A 23,104-nucleotide genomic window follows, 5' to 3' on the forward strand; every position below is an offset into this window, starting at 1 on the left:
GATGTGGTTTTGTCTCACCAGGGGTGATGGTCAGATTCGCGTTTATCGTCGAAGGAATGAGCGTTACACTGAGGCCTGTACTCTGGAGTGGGATCGATTTGGAGGTGGAGGGTCCGTCATGGTCTGGGGCAGTGTGTCACAGCATCATTGGACTGAGCTTGTTGTCATTGCAGGCAATCTCAACGCTGTGCTTTACAGGGAAGATATCCTCCTCCCTCATGTGGTACCTTTCCTGCAGGCTCATCCTGACATTACCCTAAAGCATGACAATGCCACCAGCCATACTGCTCGTTCTGTGCGTGATTTTCTGCAAGACAGGAATGTCAGTGTTCTGCCATGGCCAGTTAAGAGCCCGGATCTCAATCCCATTGAGTACGTCTGGGACCTGTTGGATCGGAGGGTGAGGGCTAGGGCCATTCCCCCCAGAAATGTCCGGGAACTTGCAGGTGCCATGGTGGAGAGTGCGGTAACATCTCACAGCAAGAACTGGCAAATCTGGTGCAGTCCATGAGGAGGAGATGCACTGTAGTACTTAATGCAGCTGGTGGCCACACCAGATACTGACTGTTACTTTTGATTTTGACCCCCCCTTTGTTCAGCGACAACATTATTCCATTTCTGTTAGTCACATGTCTGTGGAACTTTTTAAGTTTATGTCTCAGTTGTTGAATCTTGTTATGTTCATACAAATATTTACACATGTTAAGTTTGCTGAAAATGAACGCAGTTGACAGTGAGAGGACGAGAGTTTATATGGCAGTCGGGAGGAAGCAAGATCAGGTAGGACCATTCTAGCCAATGAGAGGGCAGTATTGTGTGTGAACAATAGGCACAACTCCGATATAAAGTGTTTTTTCTCAAAGTTGGTGGGATATCACGTGTCCTACATATCAGTACACTCGTAACAACCAAAGCGCTATGAAAATTATAATTGATCAAATAAGCCACACTTAGCAAATAAGCCATTCAATGTTTTGTTAACCAAATTCGACACATTGACCTCCATATAAAAATTCCTCGCTTGGTGAGGGTAAAAAAACGCCACCTGCTGTAGAAGACAGTTATCCCTCTCGCTTCGCCTCTTCCTGTCTAATGTGACGCACACATTTCAGTTAATTACTATAGCTCCCGCCTTGGGCCATAATTTTGTAAATGACGGATCTCTATGGCAAGATGCATCATTCACTCAAGTTTCGTCAAAATTGGGCCAGTGCTGTCTGAGATATCGCTTGTGACTATCATACAAACGGACCGGCGGTTGGAGACCTATCCACAGTCCCGTATGTACTCCTCAAAGGGTTAATAAATATAGGAAGACATTACTATCACTATTGCTATGTTATTATACCTGAATTACCATTCATGTTTCTCCGAGGGACTGCTCCTCTCTCCGCTCCCGCCTTGTCTCATCCTCATGTATCCATGAGCCTGAATTACGCACTGGTCCTGCAGCTTTTCCTTTCCTCTCCCAGCTGCAGTCCAGCCAGCCCCTCTCCTTTCTTCTCCCTAGACGTCCCCTTGTCTTTTATCTCTGCATGGCGCCATCCTCCTGGACAACAAACGCCAATGATTGATTTCTGGTTGATAGGCTCTCATTTCTAAGATTTAGTTTATTATCTGAATTGCTGAGTCCAAACACACCCATCACGTATATCTGTCACTTCCTCCCTTGCCCTGCTCATCTCTTTCTCATTTTCTCTATTCTATTACGTTCAAGAAGACTACAGCTCCATGGAGTTTTTCGATGATTCTCGGTTTTGACCATCTCTTTTGAGTTCTCACCCTCTGTCTCACCTCCCTCACCCCTGCTATCTGTGAGTTTAAGGAGTGAGGAGACAGACCCTCAGTATCAGGAGGAGATAGTGGGTTTAATCTCACATTCCTCCTGTGTCTCCCACTGTCACTTCACTCTCCTCCCACAGTTCCCCGACAGGCCGCCAACTCAGGATTCAGTAGGGGTGAGGGTTACCCTCAGTACAGTAGATCCACCGCCACGCAGCCTTTCATCTCTATATCTGCTCGTCCACGATTGTTTTCTGCTGAGTTCTCTTCTCTCCCTCTATATGTGTAGTAGAGGTACAATTAATCTGGCTGTGCCTGATTGTTGCCATCTACTGTGTGAAGATTCAACATTGACAACCTGAACAAAATTCAAAATACCCAATTTACACAGCTAACGTTTGGTTTCCTTTGCTGTCATTGAAATAGATGTGTTACCAACCAATCTGCTTGGTTAGCCATGTATGAAACATTGTGTGTAAGGAATTAAACGGGTTACCAATTTCAGCCTCAATATTATGTTTCTTTAACTTCTTATGGCTGCAATCCCATTAACGGGATGATATGACAACAGCCAGTGAAAGTGCACGGCGCCAAATTCAAACAACAGAAATCTCATAATTAAAATTCCTCAAACATACATGTATCTTATACCATTTTATTATACGATTTCAAATAGGCTTTTCAGCGAAAGCACCACAAACGATTATGTTAGGTCACCACCAACTCACAGAAAAATTCAGCAATTTTTCCAGCCAAAGAGAGGAGTCAAAAAAGCACAAATAGAGATAAAATGAATCACTAACCTTTGATGATCTTCATCAGATGACACTCATAGGACTTCATGTTACACAATACATATATGTCTTGTTCGATTAAGTTCATATTTATATCCAAAAATCAGTTTACATTGGCGCTATGTTCAGAAATGCCTCCAGAAATTGCAGAGAGCCGCGTCAAATAACAGAAATACTCATCATAAACTTTGATGAAAGATACATGTTTTACATAGAATTAAAGATACAATTGTTCTTAATGTAACCGCTGTGTCAGATTTCAAAAAGCTTTACGGCAAAACACAATATTCAATAATCTGAAAACAGCGTTCAGCTACAAAAGCAAGCCATACAGTTACCCGCCAAATTGTGCAGTCAACAAAACTCATAAAAAGCATTATAAATCTTCACTTACCTTTGCTGATCTTCGTCGGAATGCACTCCCAGGACTCCCACTTCCCGCATTTTAATGAGGGAAATAAGTATTTGACCCCTCTGCAAAACATGACTTAGTACTTGGTGGCAAAACGCTTGTTGGCAATCACAGAGGTCAGACGTTTTTTGTAGTTGGCCACCAGGTTTGCACACATCTCAGGAGGGATTTTGTCCCACTCCTCTTTGCAGATCTTCTCCAAGTCAGTAAGGTTTCGAGGCTGACGTTTGGCAGCTCGAACCTTCAGCTCCCTCCACAGATTTTCTATGGGATTACGGTCTGGAGACTGGCTAGGCCACTCCAGGACCTTAATGTGATTCTTCTTGAGCCACTTCTTTGTTGCCTTGGCCGTGTGTTTTAGGTCATTGTCATGCTGGAATACCCATCCACGACCCATTTTCAATGCCCTGGCTGAGGGAAGGAGGTTCTCACCCAAGATTTGATGGTACATGGCCCCGTCCATCGTCCCTTTGATGCAGTGAAGTTGTCCTGTCCCCTTAGCAGAAAAACACCCCCAAAGCATAATGTTTCCCCCTCCATGTTTGACGTGGGGGTGGTGTTCTTGGGGTCATAGGCAGCATTCCTCCTCCTCCAAACACGACGAGTTGAGTTGATGCCAAAGAGCTCCATTTTGGTCTCATCTGACCACAACAATTTCACCCAGTTGTCCTCTGAATCATTCAGATGTTCATTGGCAAACTTCAGACGGGCATGTATATGTGCTTTCTTGAGCAGGGGGACCTTGCGGGCGTTGCAGGATTTCAGTCCTTCACGGCGTAGTGTGTTACTAATTGTTTTCTTGGTGACTATGGTCCCAGCTGCCTTGAGATCATTGACAAGATCCTCCCGTGTAGTTCTGGGCTGATTCCTCACCGTTCTCATGATCATTGCAACTCCACGAGGTGAGATCTTGCATGGAGCCCCAGGCTGAGGGAGATTGACAGTTCTTTTGTGTTTCTTCCATTTGCGAATAATCGCACCAACTGTTGTCACCTTCTCACCATGCTGCTTGGCGATGGTCTTGTAGCCCATTCCAGCCTTGTGTAGGTCTACAATCTTGTCCCTGACATCCTTGGAGAGTTCTTTGGTCTTGGCCATGGTGGAGAGTTTGGAATCTGATTGATTGATTGCTTCTGTGGACAGGTGTCTTTTATACAGGTAACAAACTGAGATTAGGAGCACTCCCTTTAAGAGCGTGCTCCTAATCTCAGCTTGTTACCTGTATAAAAGACACCTGGGAGCCAGAAATCTTTCTGATTGAGAGGGGGTCAAATACTTATTTCCCTCATTAAAATGCAAATCAATTTATAACTTTTTTGACATGCGTTTTTCTGGATTTTTTTGTTGTTATTCTGTCTCTCACTGTTCAAATAAACCTACCATTAAAATTATAGACTGATCATTTCTTTGTCAGTGGGCAAACGTACAAAATCAGCAGGGGATCAAATACTTTTTTCCCTCACTGTATAACCCCACCCACTTTGCCAAAGCACAGCCCCCACACCACTAAAGGGATATCTTCAATCACCAATTTACCATCCTGAGACAAGGCCGAGTATAGCCCACAAAGATCTCTGCCACGGCACAACCCAAGGGGGGGGCGCCAACCCAGACAGGAAGATCACGTCAGTGACTCAACCCACTCAAGTAACGCACCCCTCCTAGGGACGGCATGAAAGAGCACCAGTAAGCCAGTGACTCAGCCCCTGTAATAGGGTTAGAGGCAGAGAATCCCAGTGGAGAGAGGGCAACCGGCCAGGCAGAGACAGCAAGGGCGGTTCGTTGCTCCAGAGCCTTTCCGTTCACCTTCACACTCCTGGGCCAGACTACACTCAATCATATGACCCACTGAAGAGATGAGTCTTCAGTAAAGACTTAAAGGTTGAGACCGAGTCTGCGTCTCTCACATGGGTAGGCAGACCATTCCATAAAAATGGAGCTCTATAGGAGAAAGCCCTGCCTCCAGCTGTTTGCTTAGAAATTCTTGGGACAATTAGGAGGCCTAAGTCTTGTGACCATAGCGTACGTGTAGGTATGTACGGCAGGACCAAATCGGAATGATAGGTAGGAGCAAGCCCATGTAATGCTTTGTAGGTTAGCAGTAAAACCTTGAAATCAGCCCTTGCCTTAACAGGAAGCCAGTGTAGGGAGGCCAGCACTGGAGTAATATGATCAAACTTTTTGGGTTCTAGTCAGGATTCTAGCAGCCGTATTTAGCACTAACTGAAGTTTATTTAGTGCTTTATCCGGGTAGCCGGAAAGTAGAGCATTGCAGTAGTCTAACCTAGAAGTAACAAAAGCATAGATACATTTTTCTGCTTCATTTTTGGACAGAAAGTTTCTGATTTTTGCAATGTTACGTAGATGGAAAAAAGCTGTCATTGAAACAGTCTTGATATGTTCGTCAAAGAGAGATCAGGGTCCAGAGTAACGTCGAGGTCCTTCACAGTTTTATTTGAGATGACTTTACAACCATCAAGATTAATTGTCAGATTCAACAGAAGATCTCTTTTTTTCTTGGGACCTAGATCATACATCTCTGTTTTGTCCGAGTTTAAAAGTAGAACGTTTTCAGCCATCCACTTCCTTATGTCTGAAACACAGGCTTCTAGCGAAGGCAATTTTGGGGCTTCACCATGTTTCATTGAAATGTACAGCTGTATGTCATCCGCATAGCAGTGAAAGTTAACATTATGTTTTCGAATGACATCCCCAAGAGGTAAAATATATAGTGAAAACAATAGTGGTCCTAAAACGGAACCTTGAGGAACACCGAAATGTACAGTTGATTTGTCAGAGGACAAACCATTCACAGAGACAAACTGATATCTTTCCGACAAATAAGATCTAAACCAGGCCAGAACTTGTCCGTGTAGACCAATTTGGGTTTCCAATCTCTCCAAAAGAATGTGGTGATCGATGGTATCAAAGGCAGCACTAAGGTCTAGGGGAACGAGGACAGATCCAGAGCCTCTTTCTGACGCCATTAACCTGTCTAGCCCCAGCGTTCCGCTAGCGGAACTCCTCCCACATTCCACTGAAAAGGCAGAGCGTGAAATTCAAAAAATATTTTTGAGAAATATTTAACTTTCACACATTAACAAGTCCAATACAGCAAATGAAAGATACACATCTTGTGAATCCAGTCAACATGTCCGATTTTTAAAATGTTTTACAGCGAAAACACCACATATATTTATGTTAGCTCACCACCAAATACAGAAAAGCACAGACATTTTTCACAGCACAGGTAGCATGCACGAAACCAACCAAACTAACCAAGAACCAACCAAACTAACCAAGAAACAACTTCATCAGATGACAGTCCTATAACATGTTACACAATAAATCTATGTTTTGTTCGAAAAATGTGCATATTTGAGGTATAAATCAGTTTTACATTGCAGCTACCATCACAGCTACCATCAAAAATAGCACCGAAGCAGCCAGAGTAATTATAGAGACCAACGTGAAATACCTAAATACTCATCATAAAACATTTATGAAAAATACATGGTGTACAGCAAATTAAAAACAAACATCTTGTGAATCCAGCCAATATTTCCGATTTTTTAAGTGTTTTACAGCGAAAACACAATATAGCATTATATTAGCTTACTACAATAGCCTACCACACAACCGCATTCATTCATCAAGGCAAGTTAGCGATAGCAATAGGCACGTTAGCGAATAAACCAGCAAAAGATATTAATTTTCACTAACCTTCATAAACCTTCATCAGATGACAGTCCTATAACATCATATTACACAATACATATATGGTTTGTTCGAAAATGTGCATATTTAGAGCTGAAATCCGTGGTTACACATTCTGAAAACTTAGCATCTTTTCCCCAGAATGTTCGGATATTTTTCTGACACTCACCTATTCTGACCAAATAACTATTCATAATCTTTACTAAAAAATACATGTTGTATAGGAAATGATTGATACACTAGTTCTTAACCCTTTCACACGTACCATCACACGGGTGTGATCGTTCTACAGTGGTCCCTGAAGCGTACGATCACACCCGTGTGATTAGAACACTCATTTAGAACGCTCATTTAGAACGGCCAGTTTCGAATGACGCAACAATCAGCGTTTGAGTTGGCCACACTTTTTTCAGAAACTATTTACACAAACACAGTCCTTACAAAGTTATGTCCAGAATGTGAGCAGTTTATTTTTGGATTCAATGTTCAGATATTCACAGAAGAATATATAGCATAACACAATCATCCTAACCGGAAAAATGTAGGCTACATTTGTCCTAGCGCTAACTGAGGAAAGATTGACCCAACACACGCAGTCATATTTTCTAACTCTCGGCTGACAAACTACAATATGAATTAGCTAATAGCAATTACTATGTATAATTAATCACATCACGGGTGAGCTCACCATTGATCGAAATAATTAGGTAAAGCACTTTTTAGAAATCGAAAGTAATCCGACGATTAGTTTCAGCGCGCACCCATGCATTTTTTCCTCACAGAAACCGAAGACAATAAAAGACGAGATGAGTTTGGTCTGTTTATAGTATGCATGTTGAAGGGGTGTCATCTACCGTCGTTCACATCCCACCATTCATTTCCGGAAGTCCTCAAAAAATAAGTGAACTCTTACTCACCTCATTTTGTTATAACATCTTTGGTCAAACAGACGATTACGTGAACCCAGAATGCATTGAATGTCAACAAACATGGCTACACAGCTGGAATTAGCTTAGCTCATCATAATCAGTACAACCTTCAAAAAAGTATTTTACACACATAATATGTGCCCATTACAATCTGTGCAAGAATCGGAATGCATGATTTGTCACCTAGATTTGAAAACATGTGAATAAAACCGTAAATACACAAATAATTGCCACACAAAACATTTTCTGATAGTGATTTATTGATACAAGTGGCGCGTGCCGGCAGTCAACCACGTACCCTCTCACTGTAAACCATTCAGTGTTGTTGTTTATGTATGTAGCTAGTGAGCTAAGCTGAAGCATTAGCAATGTCTTTCAAAAGGAGACAACAAACAAATGTGGAAATTCTGGAGATTTTTTAAAAATTCTGACAATGAGTCAGAGTATGAAAGTCAGGAATCAGATTCTGACTGAGTGAGGAGCTGCCCCCCAACCTTGTAGCCATTGAGAACCCTGAATCTGAATTTCCCTTGTCCACTGACGAAGTCCCAGGTCCCTTTGAAGATGCTGGTGGTGATGGAGGCATACCAACAGTGGATGAAGTACAGGAGTTCTGTGGTAGCTGGAAGGCCACCAGTCATTTCACCCCTCCTGGCCCTGCTGTTTGCTTTGGCGAGTCCCAGTCTGGAGTGCAACGCCCCTTGCCATTTCCAACTGAGGCAGAGTGCTTCAAGTTGTTTCTGACAGAGGAGCTGGTGGGAGACATAGTAGAGACCAATCGCTATGCCTTGGAGCTACAGGATAAGAGAGAGCCAGGAGTGGGGGACAACCACAATTAGTGAAATGTATACATTCCTGGTGACAGTAAAGACTGCTTTCTAGTTCTGCTGCTATGACTGCATTTCATCAACGCTACTACCATCCTAAATGACCCGTTATACAAAATAAGAAATGTTAACAGCTGGCAGTAAAGTGGCATGACAAACGAGACGTCCATGTCCTCTCCACTGTCAATACAGCAACCATGTCGGCCACAGGGAAGGTGGACCACCTGACGGGAGAGAGAAACAAACCAGACAGAGAACCATCAAACCAGACTGCGTGCTTGACTATTACCTCAAAATGGGGGCAGTGGATAAGGCTGACATGATAAACAGCTTTGTGGAATGCACTCAGAAAACGACCAAGTGGTATAAGATATTTTTCCAGGGTAGCGTCAAAATACAACATGCCAATACTTCTGACGCATTTAGCATTGTTTTACAGAACTAATAGAATAATGTAACTAGCTACATAAGCACGATTGAATATAACACCATAAAAGGTGAGTAACATGAGTAACGTTACCTAGCGTGTCCGCGGTTATAAGGAATATACACAAATATATTATGCTCCATTCACACAGTGAGCTACAGTAGAAACGGTATAACACGACACAATAACGTAATTAGGCACTTACTTTGATAGAAACGCAGTCTTGATTTGAAGATGGGTCTCTGTAGTGACGCTTCTAGCACTGAGACGCTGTGCCACTTGGGAGTCATAAGGCCAGGGTAGCTTCGAAATACAACACATGCTAATACTTCCCTGACGCAATTAGCATTGTTTTCCAGAGCTAATAGGAGAATGTAGCTAGATACCTAAGCATTGAGTATAACACCATAAATGTTATGAAATGAGTAACGTTACATCGCGTGTCCGCGGTTATAAGGAATATACACAAAAACATGACGTTACAGTAGAAACGACATAACACGACATGCAGAAACTATTATAACGTATTAAGGCACTTTGATAGAAACGCACACATTTCCAAAGGTATTATTGGTAACGAAAACAACTTTGATTTCGATGCAGGCGACAGGTGGAAAATATGAACACGTGTATGCAGGACGGCAGATGAGTAAATGTCTGCAGACTTGAACTGCACAAACAATTGAGAAGTGTTTGGGGAATTTTGTCCGGGTCAGAAATGTCCCAAAAATTAATTGGTCCGCAAAAGTAAAAATGACTACTTTTATGTGAATGAATGAGGCGGAACACACCTCATTTCAAACTGTTATTAGAAAATAAAAAACTTGTTAGAAAATAATTTAAAATTGACAAATAAAACAGGCTGCGTGCTTTGGTTTGAGGGCAGCGCAGATTAAATGTACTGTTACATAACAATCACATTCTTGAATGGAGAGAACGTTCTAACATCACGTGCATAAAAAAACTCACGCTGGGGCGACCGTTAGAAATATTTGGAACTCACGCATGAAAGGGTTAATGCAATCGCCGTGTTAGAATTCTAAAAATAACTTCATTACGATATGCAGCTTACGTTATTGCGAGAGAGCCCCCAAAATCTGGGCGCTAACTAAATGTAAACATGTTCGACAGATATATGAAATACCATCATAAATGGGTCCTACTTTTTGATGATCTTCCATCAGAATGTTGTACAAGGGGTCCTTTGTCCAGAACAATCGTTGTTTGGTTTTAGAATGGCATTTTTCCCTCTCGCATGAGCAATCAAAACTAGCTAAGTGGCGCTAAGCTCTCCTTCGTCACCAAACGCAAAGAACGCAACACGCCTAAACTCCCGAAAAAATTTCAATAATCTAATAAAACTATATTGAAAAAACATACTTCACGATGATATTATTACATTTATCAAATAAAATCAAAGCCGGAGATATAACACGTCTATAACGAATGCTTTTCAGAAGCCAATACTGGTGACCTTTATGCGCTTCCTGAACAAAGGAATTCTGGGGTCATGTCATTCCAAGCTGTCTCTTTTCACCATAGAAAGAGCTAGAGACCCCATTTCACCTCTCACAGCCTATTGACATCTAGTGGAAGGCGTATGAAGTGCATGTATACTAATATAATTCAAGCAAACGATTAGGGAGGCCCTGGAACAGAGCCTGGATTTCAGATTTTTCACTTTCTGACAGGAAGTTTGCTGCAAAATGAGTTCTGTTTTACTCACAGATATAATTCAAACGGTTTTAGAAACTTGAGAGTGTTTTCTATCCAATAGTAATAATAATATGCATATTGTACGAGCAAGAATAGAGTACGAGGCCGTTTAAATTGGGCACGATTTTCCCCCAAAGTGAAAATAGCGCCCTCTATCCTCAACAGGTTTTAAAAGGTAATTTACCACCTTCACAAGTGCAGTCTCAGTGCTATGATGGGGTCTAAAACCAGACTGAAGCATTTCGTATACATTGTTTGTCTTCAGGAAGGCAGTGAGTTGCTGCGCAACAGCTTCTTCAATTTCTTTTGAGAGGAATGGAAGATTCGATATAGGCCGATAGTTTTTTATATTTTCTGGGTAAAGGTTTGGCTTTTTCAAGAGAGGCTTTATTACTGCCACTTTTAGTGAGTTTGGTACACATCCGGTGGATAGAGAGCCGTTTATTATGTTCAACATAGGAGGGCCAAGCACAGGAAGCAGCTCTTTCAGTAGTTTAGTTGGAATAGGGTCCAGTATGCAGCTTGAAGGTTTAGAGGCCATGATTATTTTCATCATTGTGTCAAGAGATACAGTACTAAAACACTTGAGTGTCTCTCTTGATCCTAGGTCCTGGCAGAGTTGTGCAGACTCAGGACAGCTGAGCTTTGGAGGAATACGCAGATTTAAAGAGGAGTCTGTAATTTGCTTTCTAATGATCATGATCTTTTCCTCAAAGAAGTTCATGAATTTATTACTGCTGAAGTGAAAGCCATCCTCACCTGGGGAATGCTGCTTTTTAGTTAGCTTTGCGACAGTATCAAAAAGAAATTTCGGATTGTTCTTATTTTCCTCAATTAAGTTGGAGAAATAGGATGATCGAGCAGCAGTGAGGGCTCTTCGATACTGCACGGTACTGTCTTTCCAAGCTAGTCGGAAGACTTCCAGTTTGGTGTGGCGCCATTTCCGTTCCAATTTTCTGGAAGCTTGCTTCAGAGCTCGGGTATTTTCTGTATACCAGGGAGCTAGTTTCTTATGACAAATGTTTTTAGTTTTTAGGGGTGCAACTGCATCTAGGGTATTACGCAAGGTTAATTGAGTTCCTCAGTTAGGTGGTTAACTGATTTTTGTCCTTGGGTAGGCAGAAGAAGTCTGGAAGGGCATCAAGGAATCTTTGTGTTGTCTGAGAATTAGAGGCATCAGACAAGGTTCTACAGACTGTTGACATCTAGTGGAAGCCGTAGGAAGTGCAAACTCATCCATATCTCGCTGTGATTTCAATAGGATCTTGGTTGAAAATCGACCAGCCTCAGAATTCCCACTTCCTGTTTGGATTTTTTCTCAGGTTTTTGCCTGCCATATGAGTTCTGTTATACTCACAGACATAATTCAAACAGTTTTAGAAACTTCAGAGTGTTTTCTATCCAATACTACTAATAATATGCATATATTAGTAACTATGACTGAGGGGCAGGCCTTTTACTCTGGGCACCTCTGTGCACCTTTCATCCAAGCTACTCAATACTGCCCCTGCAGCCATAAGAAGTTAACAGAAAAGAGTGTTGATGTGTTGGCTTCATAGCATTATGCAGTGTGCTGTCCAGTCAGTGTGACCTCCTCCCTGTCCCCTCCCACCTCAGACCTGTCCCAGCGGTGGTGTCATGCAGCCGGCGGCGGCCATGGTGGTGGCCGTGGTGTCTCTGGAGCCCTGGGGCTCTGCCTCTCATCACATCACAGCGTGATTTGGCACCATCCGCCTGGCCTCACCTGTCCTTGCAGGCCTTCAGATCCATGGCAAACCTGCCTGCTCTGCTCTGCCTTCTCTAAGTAAATTTGCTTATTATTTGGTCTGGCCAGATAAGCTATCAGTTTAATATGGGGCATACCCTTTAACACATGGAGACAAGCGTTCACTTTGAACACCAACACACAAAGCAACACTAGCGCACTCTCACACAACAAACATAGATTCTAGCTAATATAAGGCTTGTTCTTTTTTGATCCGATATAGATTTCATGCTTGATGTAGTCTTTTTTTTTCATCTCTTGAGAAAGAGGCATAAAACATGTCTGATATGGATGTTTGACTTTTGTACGGTGCGTAATAATGTTTACTGACGATTTACGCCCTGTAGCCCTGACATCTGTACCTATGAAATGTTTAGAAAAAAATTATTCAAAAACAAATTCTCTCTGGTCTCTCATCCCAATTAGACTCAAACCAGTTCACCTACCGTGCCTCCAGGGGTGTTGATGATGTGTTACTGATCATGCTGAACAATATCTACGAACATTTAGAAAATAGTCTAGTGAAAATTGTATTCATTGACTTCAGTAGTGCGTTTAACACAATCCAACCCCACCTACTGGTAGATAAGCTGGTGAATTTGGGTGTCAACTCTCTACTGATCAAGTGAATAAATAGTTTCCTTGTGAACCGTATTCAACAAGTGAAGTTTAACTCCGCCATCTCTACATCTAGAATGGTGAATACGGGAGCCCCTCAAGGTTGCGTACTTTCACCGATACTGTACACACTGTACACAAACGATTGTCAAGCCTCGGACTCACAAATTCTTTAAATATGCAGATGACACCGCTGTTGTGGGTTTCCTCCACCCAGACCAAGCCTCTCTTCAAGGTTTTGACAGAGAAGCAGCAAAATTTGTCCAGTGGTGTGCAGATAATTTTCTTGAAATAAATGTTAAAAACAAAAGAGATGGAAATTGATTTCAGAAGGAACAAAACTCCACTACACCCTACAAAGATCAATGGGGAATCAGTCGATAGAGTGATCACATAAAAGTACCTGGGAATCGAAATAGACAATAAACGGAAATTCAATGACTGTGCCTTTGCAAAGATAAAGAAATTGCAACAGAGAATGTTTTTTTTATGCAAGCTGAACCATTTTAATGTTGAACGCCATATCTTACAAATGTTCTATAAATCTGTCCAGTAGAGTGTGCTGTCCTTTGGAAACATGCGAGTGCAGGACCAAGTCAATCTTCTGCACTTTATCAAGACGGCGGGAAGGAAAATTGGTATAGACCAAGAATCAGCCACCAACTTGTACACAAAACTCATCCTCCTAAAACTTGAAAGCATTTTAGAGGACAGTACTCATCCACTTCACTCAAAATTCAGTCACAGCAGCAGCCAGACAAGGGGAAAGAGATCTCTTCAAAATAAAATTCAAACAGATCGATATGGGGACTCTTTTATTCCAACAGCCATTAGACTGTATAAAAGATAGTCTGTTGATCCCACGAGTGTACAGTATATTGCACTTTCACTTTAAATGTGTAGCTATAGCACTTTGAATTAATTATTTTGTGTAGTTTCTGTGTTTTCCTTTTTTAAGCACATGACCAAATTAATTTCCCCCTGATGGGATAATAAAGTTGATCTGAATCTAATCAGGTTGCTTTAGATTCATGGGAGTTTTTAGTTCAGTGAACATGTCCTCATCTCATGGCAACTGAGGTCAAATGTGCCACCTCCCTCCTGATTGGATCACACACAGATCTGATAATAATACGTTTCTTATGATTGGATCACAAATCGATCAGATTAGGACGTTTTTTTATTCTGACTGAAGGCAAAAGATACATCATGAGACGCATAACAAGCCCCCCGTTATGTAGTGATGATTTGTTGGTAGCAAACAAGTTACAATAACTTCAGAATAACAATGCTTAAACAAGGAAAAGAGTTTAGTTCAACCTCAGTTTGATTGATACTCATCCAAACCAGCTACCGCAAGAGCAACTTAACTTACATATTGCTTTCGTTCCCCTCTCTTCGCCCTCCTGTCTTTCGCGGAAATGAAGCCTAGAGGCAGGATCCTAGAAGGAGTGTAGAGTTCAAAGCGTTATCACGCGTGGAACGTCTTTTCATCATGTTTTAGAAACAAGCGTTCGCACTAATCCCCCAATAATCTCTCCAGGAGAACTCCAGCGATAAAGCACGCCACCCACGGCTTTCAAACACACTTTTGGGGAGTCTCTATCTCCCCCTCACTGCTCTGTCGTTCCATAGGAAGGACGAGTGAAGGTGACCACCCTCTCAGTCTCTCTCTTTCTCTCTCTAACAGTGTTTGTTTACCTCTTGGTAAATCTCTCCAGTTGATCTGAAATGATCAACAGAGGACCGTCTACAGCACCCTACTGCACTCCACCCCCTCAAATTAGATCTGAATTAAAACGATTGCTCCAGGAGACCCAAAATCTGTAATTTAGCACTTGTCGCCCTGTTGATCGCTCCTGAATGTCTCTGATAATAAAGTGCACTGAACTATCTTGATTCTTGATGGCAGACTTGTTGAGAGCATTTCCATGTATGATTTCATTGGCAACAAGGCCCTAAGGTTGTACTACAGGCCTGAGAGTTCACATAGAGCTCACAGGATGACCAGGGAAACTTGATACTAAACCCATCATCAGACACTTCCTCACCAATCTAAATGTCTGTTCCTATGTCTTCCTGCCTCTGACATACTCTGAGAAGTTGTGCAATAGTGAGAGGTAGGGACCAGGTGACCAAAGAAGTGGACTGAGTAGAGGCAAATGGAGAGGCACAGGGGAGAAAGAGAAATGATAGGAATGAGCATTGGAAAAAGCCAGCAAAAGGAAGAAGGCAGTGCCAGAGTGGAAGAGAGAAGGAATGGAAATAGGTGGGAATGGAGAGATGGAGGTGATGGGGAGGGGTGCTCATTCTCATCACTCAGTCCCTGTGACTGGGACGGTATCTGCATCTCGCTGTCATCTGCGTTGGCTTCTGCGGGGTGGAGAGTGGAGGAGAGAGGAGAGAGGGAAAACCTTCCTCTATCTCTGAGGCTTATCTCCGGCAGTTCAGGAGCCCGCTTTCCAAGAGTGCCTCATTTTCAAATCTCTTATCTCGCCCGTTTTAAGTATCGCAAGTTTTATATTTTTACATGTCATTTGCATGCAGCTCATCAACCTTTTCTTAGAGGTGTCTGCAGATATGTGTGGCTGTGTGAGCGGTGTGTGTTTTTCTATGTTAGCTTGTTGTGTATGATACATGTTTTTAGTACACTAAGCTCATGTATTAATACACACGTGTATTTGTGTAGAGAAATCTAGTGTGTGTGTGTGGTGTGTGTGTGCGTTCGTACCCATGTGTGTGTTAATTAGTGTGCGTGTGTGTGCGTGTGTGTTGAGAGAGAGTGTGTGTGAGAGGCGGATGAGAGTAGGTTTCTGATGTTAATCTTTCTTCCTTTTCTTCTCTGTATTTTTGGAGGATTCACAGTGACCTCTTTGTTTGGGACAGTGAGTACCCCCTCCATTCCCCCCTTTTGGGAAAGAAAACATTTCCTGTAAGGGAGAGATTGAGAGAGAAGGGCAGACAGAGGGGTAGGAATGAGAAAGAGAGAGGGATGAGAGAGAGCTTGATTAGCCATACAGTACTGTAGAGAGGGAAGGATGGGAAGATTAAGAGGTAAATGGGAGGAGGGGGTGAAAGAGAGCGAGAGGAAGAAAGAGTATGAATGAAGACCAAGCCAACCGCAATGGTCAAAAGGCCTATGATGGAACTCAGTGGAAGTCAGTTGAACAGACCAGGAAAGGAGAGACACTATTCTACCTTCCTGTTCTTTTCTTCTCAGTCTGTCCAGCTGTTTCTGCTTCATACAGTACATTCAAAAACCCTTGGATGACATCATTATCCAGGATGCACATATTGAAATTGAAGATTGACCAATCAATCCATTGGTTTTCTCAGTTTATCATGGGTCCTCAGAGAACAGAATGTTAAAGTTGCTTTAATCACCAGGGAATATTCATCAAATTATGGTAGCAATGATGTATGTATGTAAACCGTAAAAATCTACGTAGTACACACACTGATAGTGGTATGAAGGCTACATTTACTGGAGGATGGGGGAGGCATTTTATTATTTCCTCTGCTTTAATTGAACCGTATATAAAGCTGAATTGATCTGAGTCGGGGTTAGACTTGGGGTTAGTGCATGGAAAGGTTTCTCCCTTCATTTCCACCTCCAGAGGAGAGCGTTTGGGGAGAGAGAAAATTATATTTTCATTTTATACTCAGCAACGACTAGGCTACGGAATGAACGAATAGAGAAATGAAATCAGCCGCGCATCATTTGCATTCAAGTTTTATCGGCGTGAGAGGAGGGCGTTTTTGGGAGTGATAAGGAGAGGGCGTCGCAGACTGCGTTGGGGGTGGGGGGTGAGGTGTATGTGCACGTAGGCTTTGTGTGTGTGTGTGTGTTGAAGGTGGATATGGGGAGGCTGGAGGGTGTGTGTGGGGGTGGGGGGGTTAATATCAGACCAAATAATTAGATTCGCTATCGTCTCGGCGGCAGCAGTGCGGGGATCAGGCAGATTAAAGCCCGGCTGGGCTGATTAATATTCATGAGGGACGAGGGTCCGGACGAGGGGGCTTAGACTGCGCCTCAAAGACTCCCTCACTGAGGGGCTTAAAGCGCTCTCAAAGTGCCTGGGTCCTAGGGAGACCGCCAGGGTGAACACAGGCAGTGCTGAGCAACATTAACTTATCCACTTAGTCTTTTAGTTCTCCTCCTAATACCCCTCCCTCGCTCTCTCCCTGCTCCTTGGGAAATGTGTTTCAATCAGTGGGGCTGGCCACTATGAATTGTGGGATAGTTTACGGCAGTAGTGGTGGAGTGTTCTGCCTAGCAGGTGGATGTGTTGTGTTCAGAGGTAAGAACTTGCCATTTGATGATGTTTAATTTGATACTGTGATTGTTGAAAATGTCCTCCAGGCCAGAGAAATGTGATACTAGAGGCTTCTCTGCTCCTCTTAACTCAACCATCTTTAGCGGCCATAGCCTCTGTTGGCTTTGTTAATTACACATCCTAATCAAACTGTAATCTTGCCGCATGCCTTTTAGTTTTCATTATCTGTGTTGGTTCCAGACAGCATTTAAAGTCCCAGTACAGCCAGGGCCCAAAGCCTGATCAGAGTCAGCTAAATCATCATCTCCACCTCATCTTCGCTCTGGTCGTCTCTGAGAATATCTCAGAGAGAGATAGAGGTAGATAAAGATGCTTGGATAGAGATTATTATTATTATTTTTGTGCATTTGTTCATACTGTCCAAAGACCCTCTTCAATCTGTTGTATGGCTCTATTTTTCTGTCTCATACACTAGAGTTGCGTTAATTTCCTTCAAAGTCGGACCACACTGGCCTTTTCTTCAGTGAATAAATACCAAAGCATCATGATAGATAGATTTGTGATAAATTAGTCTGAAACAAATTAGCAGCACTTATAGCTCAGACGGCTCCAGCATTGGGTTCCAAATTAAAACAAAAGAAGCCGTATCTCTACATCAGCGCAAGTTCCCCATGAAATACAATACGCAGCGTCGTTAGGCTAGAACAGACTGATTCAGAAATAAACTACACTTTCCTCCCTCGCCTCCCAACTTGCCCCATACAGTATACACTCCCATTTCCTTTACACAAAAACGTTCCCCTCATATTCTCTCTAAATGTTCCAGTCAATGTGGTACCATGTTGGAATATGTGTACCCCTGTTGCAAGCAGATTGACTGACTGACTAACTGGCCGTAGTTCTCCTGAAGCAGTCTGTCAGGGCTGCATGACTGCTTCCACCTAGTGGAGCCAGAGTGTTCTGTATGTTCTCAGGCCTCCATGCAGTGGTAGCGCCTATAGGCCTTGTGCAACTCTACTGGAGTTGTGAAGCTCAACCTAATGCTACTGTGTTTTATTACATTTATACATACTCTCATAAATGTATTATTGAACCTCACAAAGACTACATTTTACTGGGACTGCTGTAAGTTATTTGGTTAGGAATGCACAATGCTTAACTGTGCCATAACACACAGAAGTACGTATATGCGTGTGGGTAAGTATCTCATGCAGACACACGATGTCTGTGGGAGTGATTGTCAGGTGGAATGCTCTGTGAACTTCAGCTGAACAAAGACAAGATTGTGCAGAGGATGGCACAGGTGTGTGTTTCTCTCTGGTCTGCCCTACTCTGGCTACAGCCTCACTTACACATGTGCAACCACTGACACACATTTTTCAGCACACACACTCATACACACACACACCGCGAGATTATGACCTCCCTCTATTCACAATCCTTTTGTCCCATCATGTATTGAGAGAAGTTCCTGAGAGGGCGTCCGGGTGAATAGGAGCACTACGACCTCATCGGATCTCCTTTCTTACTATTTCTTCTCCTTTCTCGTGGGGTCGCTCTGTTCCTTCCCTCTTTCTCCCTGCTGCTATTTATAGCTCCTTTCTGTGAGTCTTTGTTCAGCCCGTGCCCCTTCCTGTCCCTCTATGCTTCTGATTGCCCGTGTTAAGGGGCTTCCCCTTCCCACTGAAAAAGATAAGTCCCTTTATTGTACACTATGTTCAATGTGCTTTAAAACAGTAAATTCAGAGGACGTTGTCAGGATTAATTCATTGTTAAACCTCACTGTTCAGTACAGTAGGTCTTTGCCATCAAATGTAAAGAGGAGTATATTTCTATATATGAAAGGTTTGTCAGAATAGACTTGGCAATGTATGTGAGAATCAAAAGATATGTGATGTTAGATGATAATTGTCATTTGACCCTGTGTTTCCAGAACAAGTCTGACAGCCTCTGTATGTTTGTATGTTTGTATGTCAGCAGATCTCCAGGCTGACTCTGGTGTGTGAAGACAATAACTGCTGGCTCAGTAGAGTCCCACTAACCTCCGATGCCACAACTGCCAACTGTACCATCTACAGTCAAGGTAGTTAACCAACAGACCTGATCCCAGAAATGCCAAACCATCAACACAGCCCACATACATATAATGCACCATTTACACTGTTACATTCTAGTCATTTAGCAGACACTCTTATACGTAGCAACTTACAATCAGAGATCTCTTATCAGAGTGACCCCATAAAGACACCATACAGAGATCTTTTTGACCTACAATAGATTAGTATACATACCATGTGTGTAGTTCTAGTACACACCCCAGGTGTGATGTGTGTAGTTCCAGTACAGGCCCCAGGTGTGAAGTGTGTAGTTCTAGTACAGGCCCCAGGTGTGATGTGTGTAGTTCTAGTACAGGCCCCAGGTGTGATGTGTATAGTTCTAGTACAGGCCCCAGGTGTGATGTGTGTAGTTCTAGTACAGGCCCCAGGTGTGATGTGTATAGTTCTAGTACAAGCCCCAGGTGTGATGTGTGTAGTTCTAGTACAGGCCCCAGGTGTGATGTGTATAGTTCTAGTACAGGCCCCAGGTGTGATGTGTATAGTTCTAGTACAGGCCCCAGGTGTGATGTGTATAGTTCTAGTACAGGCCCCAGGTGTGATGTGTGTAGTTCTAGTACAGGCCCCAGGTGTGATGTGTATAGTTCTAGTACAGGCCCCAGGTGTGATGTGTGTAGTTCTAGTACAGGCCCCAGGTGTGATGTGTGTAGTTCCAGTACAGGCCCCAGGTGTGATGTGTATAGTTCTAGTACAGGCCCCAGGTGTGATGTGTGTAGTTCTAGTACAGGCCCCAGGTGTGATGTGTATAGTTCTAGTACAGGCCCCAGGTGTGATGTGTGTAGTTCTAGTACAGGCCCCAGGTGTGATGTGTATAGTTCTAGTACAGGCCCCAGGTGTGATGTGTGTAGTTCTAGTACAGGCCCCAGGTGTGATGTGTATAGTTCTAGTACAGGCCCCAGGTGTGATGTGTGTAGTTCTAGTACAGGCCCCAGGTGTGATGTGTGTAGTTCTAGTACAGGCCCCAGCTGTGATGTGTATAGTTCTAGTACAGGCCCCAGGTTTGATTTGTGTTGTGTGGCTCTCTCTCTCTCTTTTCTCCAGGTGAGGAGCTGTATTGTAAGGTGACCCAGGACATCTCCACAGGTGACAGTCTGTTGGCCACACTGTCTCTCTCCTCCGTGGAGCAGCTGTCCTCGTCTCAGACCCAGGATGTGGTGGTGAAGGAGGAGCCTACAGGTGTCTACCCAGCTTCTCTCCACTCTGAGATACAGCTCCTCCCCCAGCAGGCTGGGATGGCAGCCATCTTGGCCACAGCAGTTGTCAACAGTGAGTGTCAGCTTGCCAAGGATAATGTGTGTGTGTGTGTATGTGTGTGCGCACTGCATGTGAATGTGCGTGCATGTATTTGTGTTCTTCGTGCCGTTTAGTCATTAGATGCATAGACAAACCCTACACGTGTACAGTTATACACTTTCCCTGTAAACAACAGATACTGAGGGACTCAATGAAGACCAACAGTTCACCATGCCACATTTCCTCATTCACCCAGTACACCAGAAGGTGGCAGTGTAACTCCTCTGCACTGCTTTGTCTCAGAGGTAGACTGCATGGTAATTGCGTTCCCGCTCCTTCATTAAGTCCCTTATTGGCAGTGTAGTGTTGTCGGCAGCAGGAGCAGGCATGGACATTCTGTGATGAGTGCATGATTAATCACCATATCAAGCTAAAGGGTAAAACATGATCATCCGTATCCCCGTTTCCTGCTGTAGGAGCACTCTCCTGAGGACTGTTGGTAATTATGGATGTTATCAAAAATAGCCTGTAACACCAGCCCTGACACCAGATCAGTATGATTACCCCGCACGGGTGGGCGCTCGCTCCCACAACCTCTGTGCTCTCGTTGCCTTGGAGACCCCGGAGCAATATCGAGTGCTTGCTCGTTCCGCCACTGAATCGATCATGTGACTGGTGTGAAACAGGTGTGTGTGGTGATGTGTGTATACACATGGATGAACATCATGTGTACATGAAAGTGTATGTACTGTATGTTACATTTTAACTTGTAAGCAGTGAAACGTTAAACGTGCATTTTTTAAAAGAATGAACATACGCTGCTCTCTTTCTTGCATTGTTTATAATTATGTATGACAGATTTGATAAATGACTGGTTGTTGTAGGGATAGAGTTTACAGTTGTGTTTGATTGGTCCAGAGGACATCTTCCCGTGTAAGGACTGTGGGATCTGGTACCGCAGTGAGAGGAACCTCCAGGCCCACCTCATGTACTACTGTGCCAGCCGGCAGAAGCAGCAGGCCTCCTCCTCCCCCCCACTGGACAAAGCCAAGGAGTCCTACCCCAACGAACGTGTCTGCCCCTTCCCACAATGCAACAAGAGCTGCCCGAGCGCCAGCTCCCTGGAGATCCACATGCGGACACACAGTGGTGAGACCTGTCACAATACATTCCTTTAGCTCTTTCTCATAGCAGACCAAGGATCGAGTGAGAATATGCGTGAATATTCCTCTTTTAATAATGGCTTGTAACAGACCTCTTTCTTCAGCTGTTATTAGGGGAAGACAGTCAATTTAGTTAAAATATTAAAGATATACATGTCCTCACCTGTAGGTGAGCGTCCTTTCGTGTGTCTGATCTGCCTGTCAGCCTTCACCACTAAAGCCAACTGTGAGCGTCACCTGAAGGTGCACACGGACACGCAGAACGGAGTCTGTCACGGCTGTGGCTTCGTCTCCACCACGAGGGACATTCTCTACAGCCACCTGGTCACCAGTCACATGGTGTGTCAGCCCGGCTCATGCAGTGAAGTGTACTCCCCCGGCCCCGGCCTGCCCAAACTGCCTCTGTCCACAGGTAAACACACAGACAGACTGAATCATGTTGTTTACTATCCCAGTGAGAGGATAATAGCCCTGCCTTTACTTCAGAACAGCAACTACATAGAGGACTACATCAAGCTTGTGACTCAACAAGCTTGTTGGATACGTTTGCAGGTTGTTTTGGTTGTGTTTCAGATTATTTTGTGCCCAATAGAAATGAATGGTAAATAATGTATTGTGCCAGTTTGGAGTCACTTTTATTGTAAATAAGAATATAATACATTTCTGAACATGTGGGTGCCCACTTTGATTGCAGATAATCAAAAATTAATTGTGAATAATGATGATTGAGAATGTTACAGATGCACAAAGCTCATACCCCCCCAAAATGCTAACCACCCCTGTTATTGGTAACGGTGGGATGTTAGCATGTTTTGGGGTTATGATATTTGTGTATCTGTAACTTTCTCATTCATGATTTTCTGTACTCATGGTAGGATCCACATTAATGTATTCATATATATATATATATATATACAGCTGTATTCTTATTATTGTGGTCCTGTATGGCTCATTTGGTAGAGCATGGTGATTGCACCCCCAGGGTTGTGGGTTCGATTCCCGAGGCCACCCATTTGTAAAATGTATGCACACATTACTAAGTCGTTTTGGATAAAAGCGTCTGTTAAATGGCATATATCATTATTATTCTATTACATCCAACACATTTGTAGACTCACAAGCTAGATGTTGTCATTGAATGCTAGGAATATGGTACCAAATACTACACTTTTAACTAAATGTAATACGCTATAAGTGAATTTGTCCAAATACTTACAACACCTTCAGATGGGGGGACTAGACACATAGTGCATTCATTTCTAAAAGTAAAACAGATATGTATGAAAATACCCTCAAATAAAAGGTGACTTTCTGTACAGTCACTTCATAA

The 23,104-nt window shown here is 43.1% G+C and overlaps 1 protein-coding gene across 3 annotated transcripts in view; it reads left to right on the forward strand.

Annotated features, from left to right (window-relative positions):
• The window catches only part of LOC120053871 (zinc finger protein ZFPM1-like), a 109,444-nt gene that overhangs the window by 81,142 nt on the left and 5,198 nt on the right, over positions 1–23,104 (forward strand). Inside the window, exons 5-8 of one of the 3 annotated variants that reach the window (XM_039001149.1) lie at positions 19,242–19,347; positions 20,420–20,644; positions 21,530–21,760; positions 21,944–22,186. In XM_039001149.1, the coding sequence (XP_038857077.1) occupies positions 19,242–19,347; positions 20,420–20,644; positions 21,530–21,760; positions 21,944–22,186 (805 nt within the window). The remainder of the gene's footprint in view (positions 1–19,241; positions 19,348–20,419; positions 20,645–21,529; positions 21,761–21,943; positions 22,187–23,104) is intronic. The other 2 variants (XM_039001152.1, XM_039001151.1) reach the window with 2 other exon arrangements.

This window comes from Salvelinus namaycush, chromosome 9 (genome assembly GCF_016432855.1).
Source record: "Salvelinus namaycush isolate Seneca chromosome 9, SaNama_1.0, whole genome shotgun sequence".
Lineage (NCBI taxonomy): Eukaryota > Metazoa > Chordata > Actinopteri > Salmoniformes > Salmonidae > Salvelinus > Salvelinus namaycush.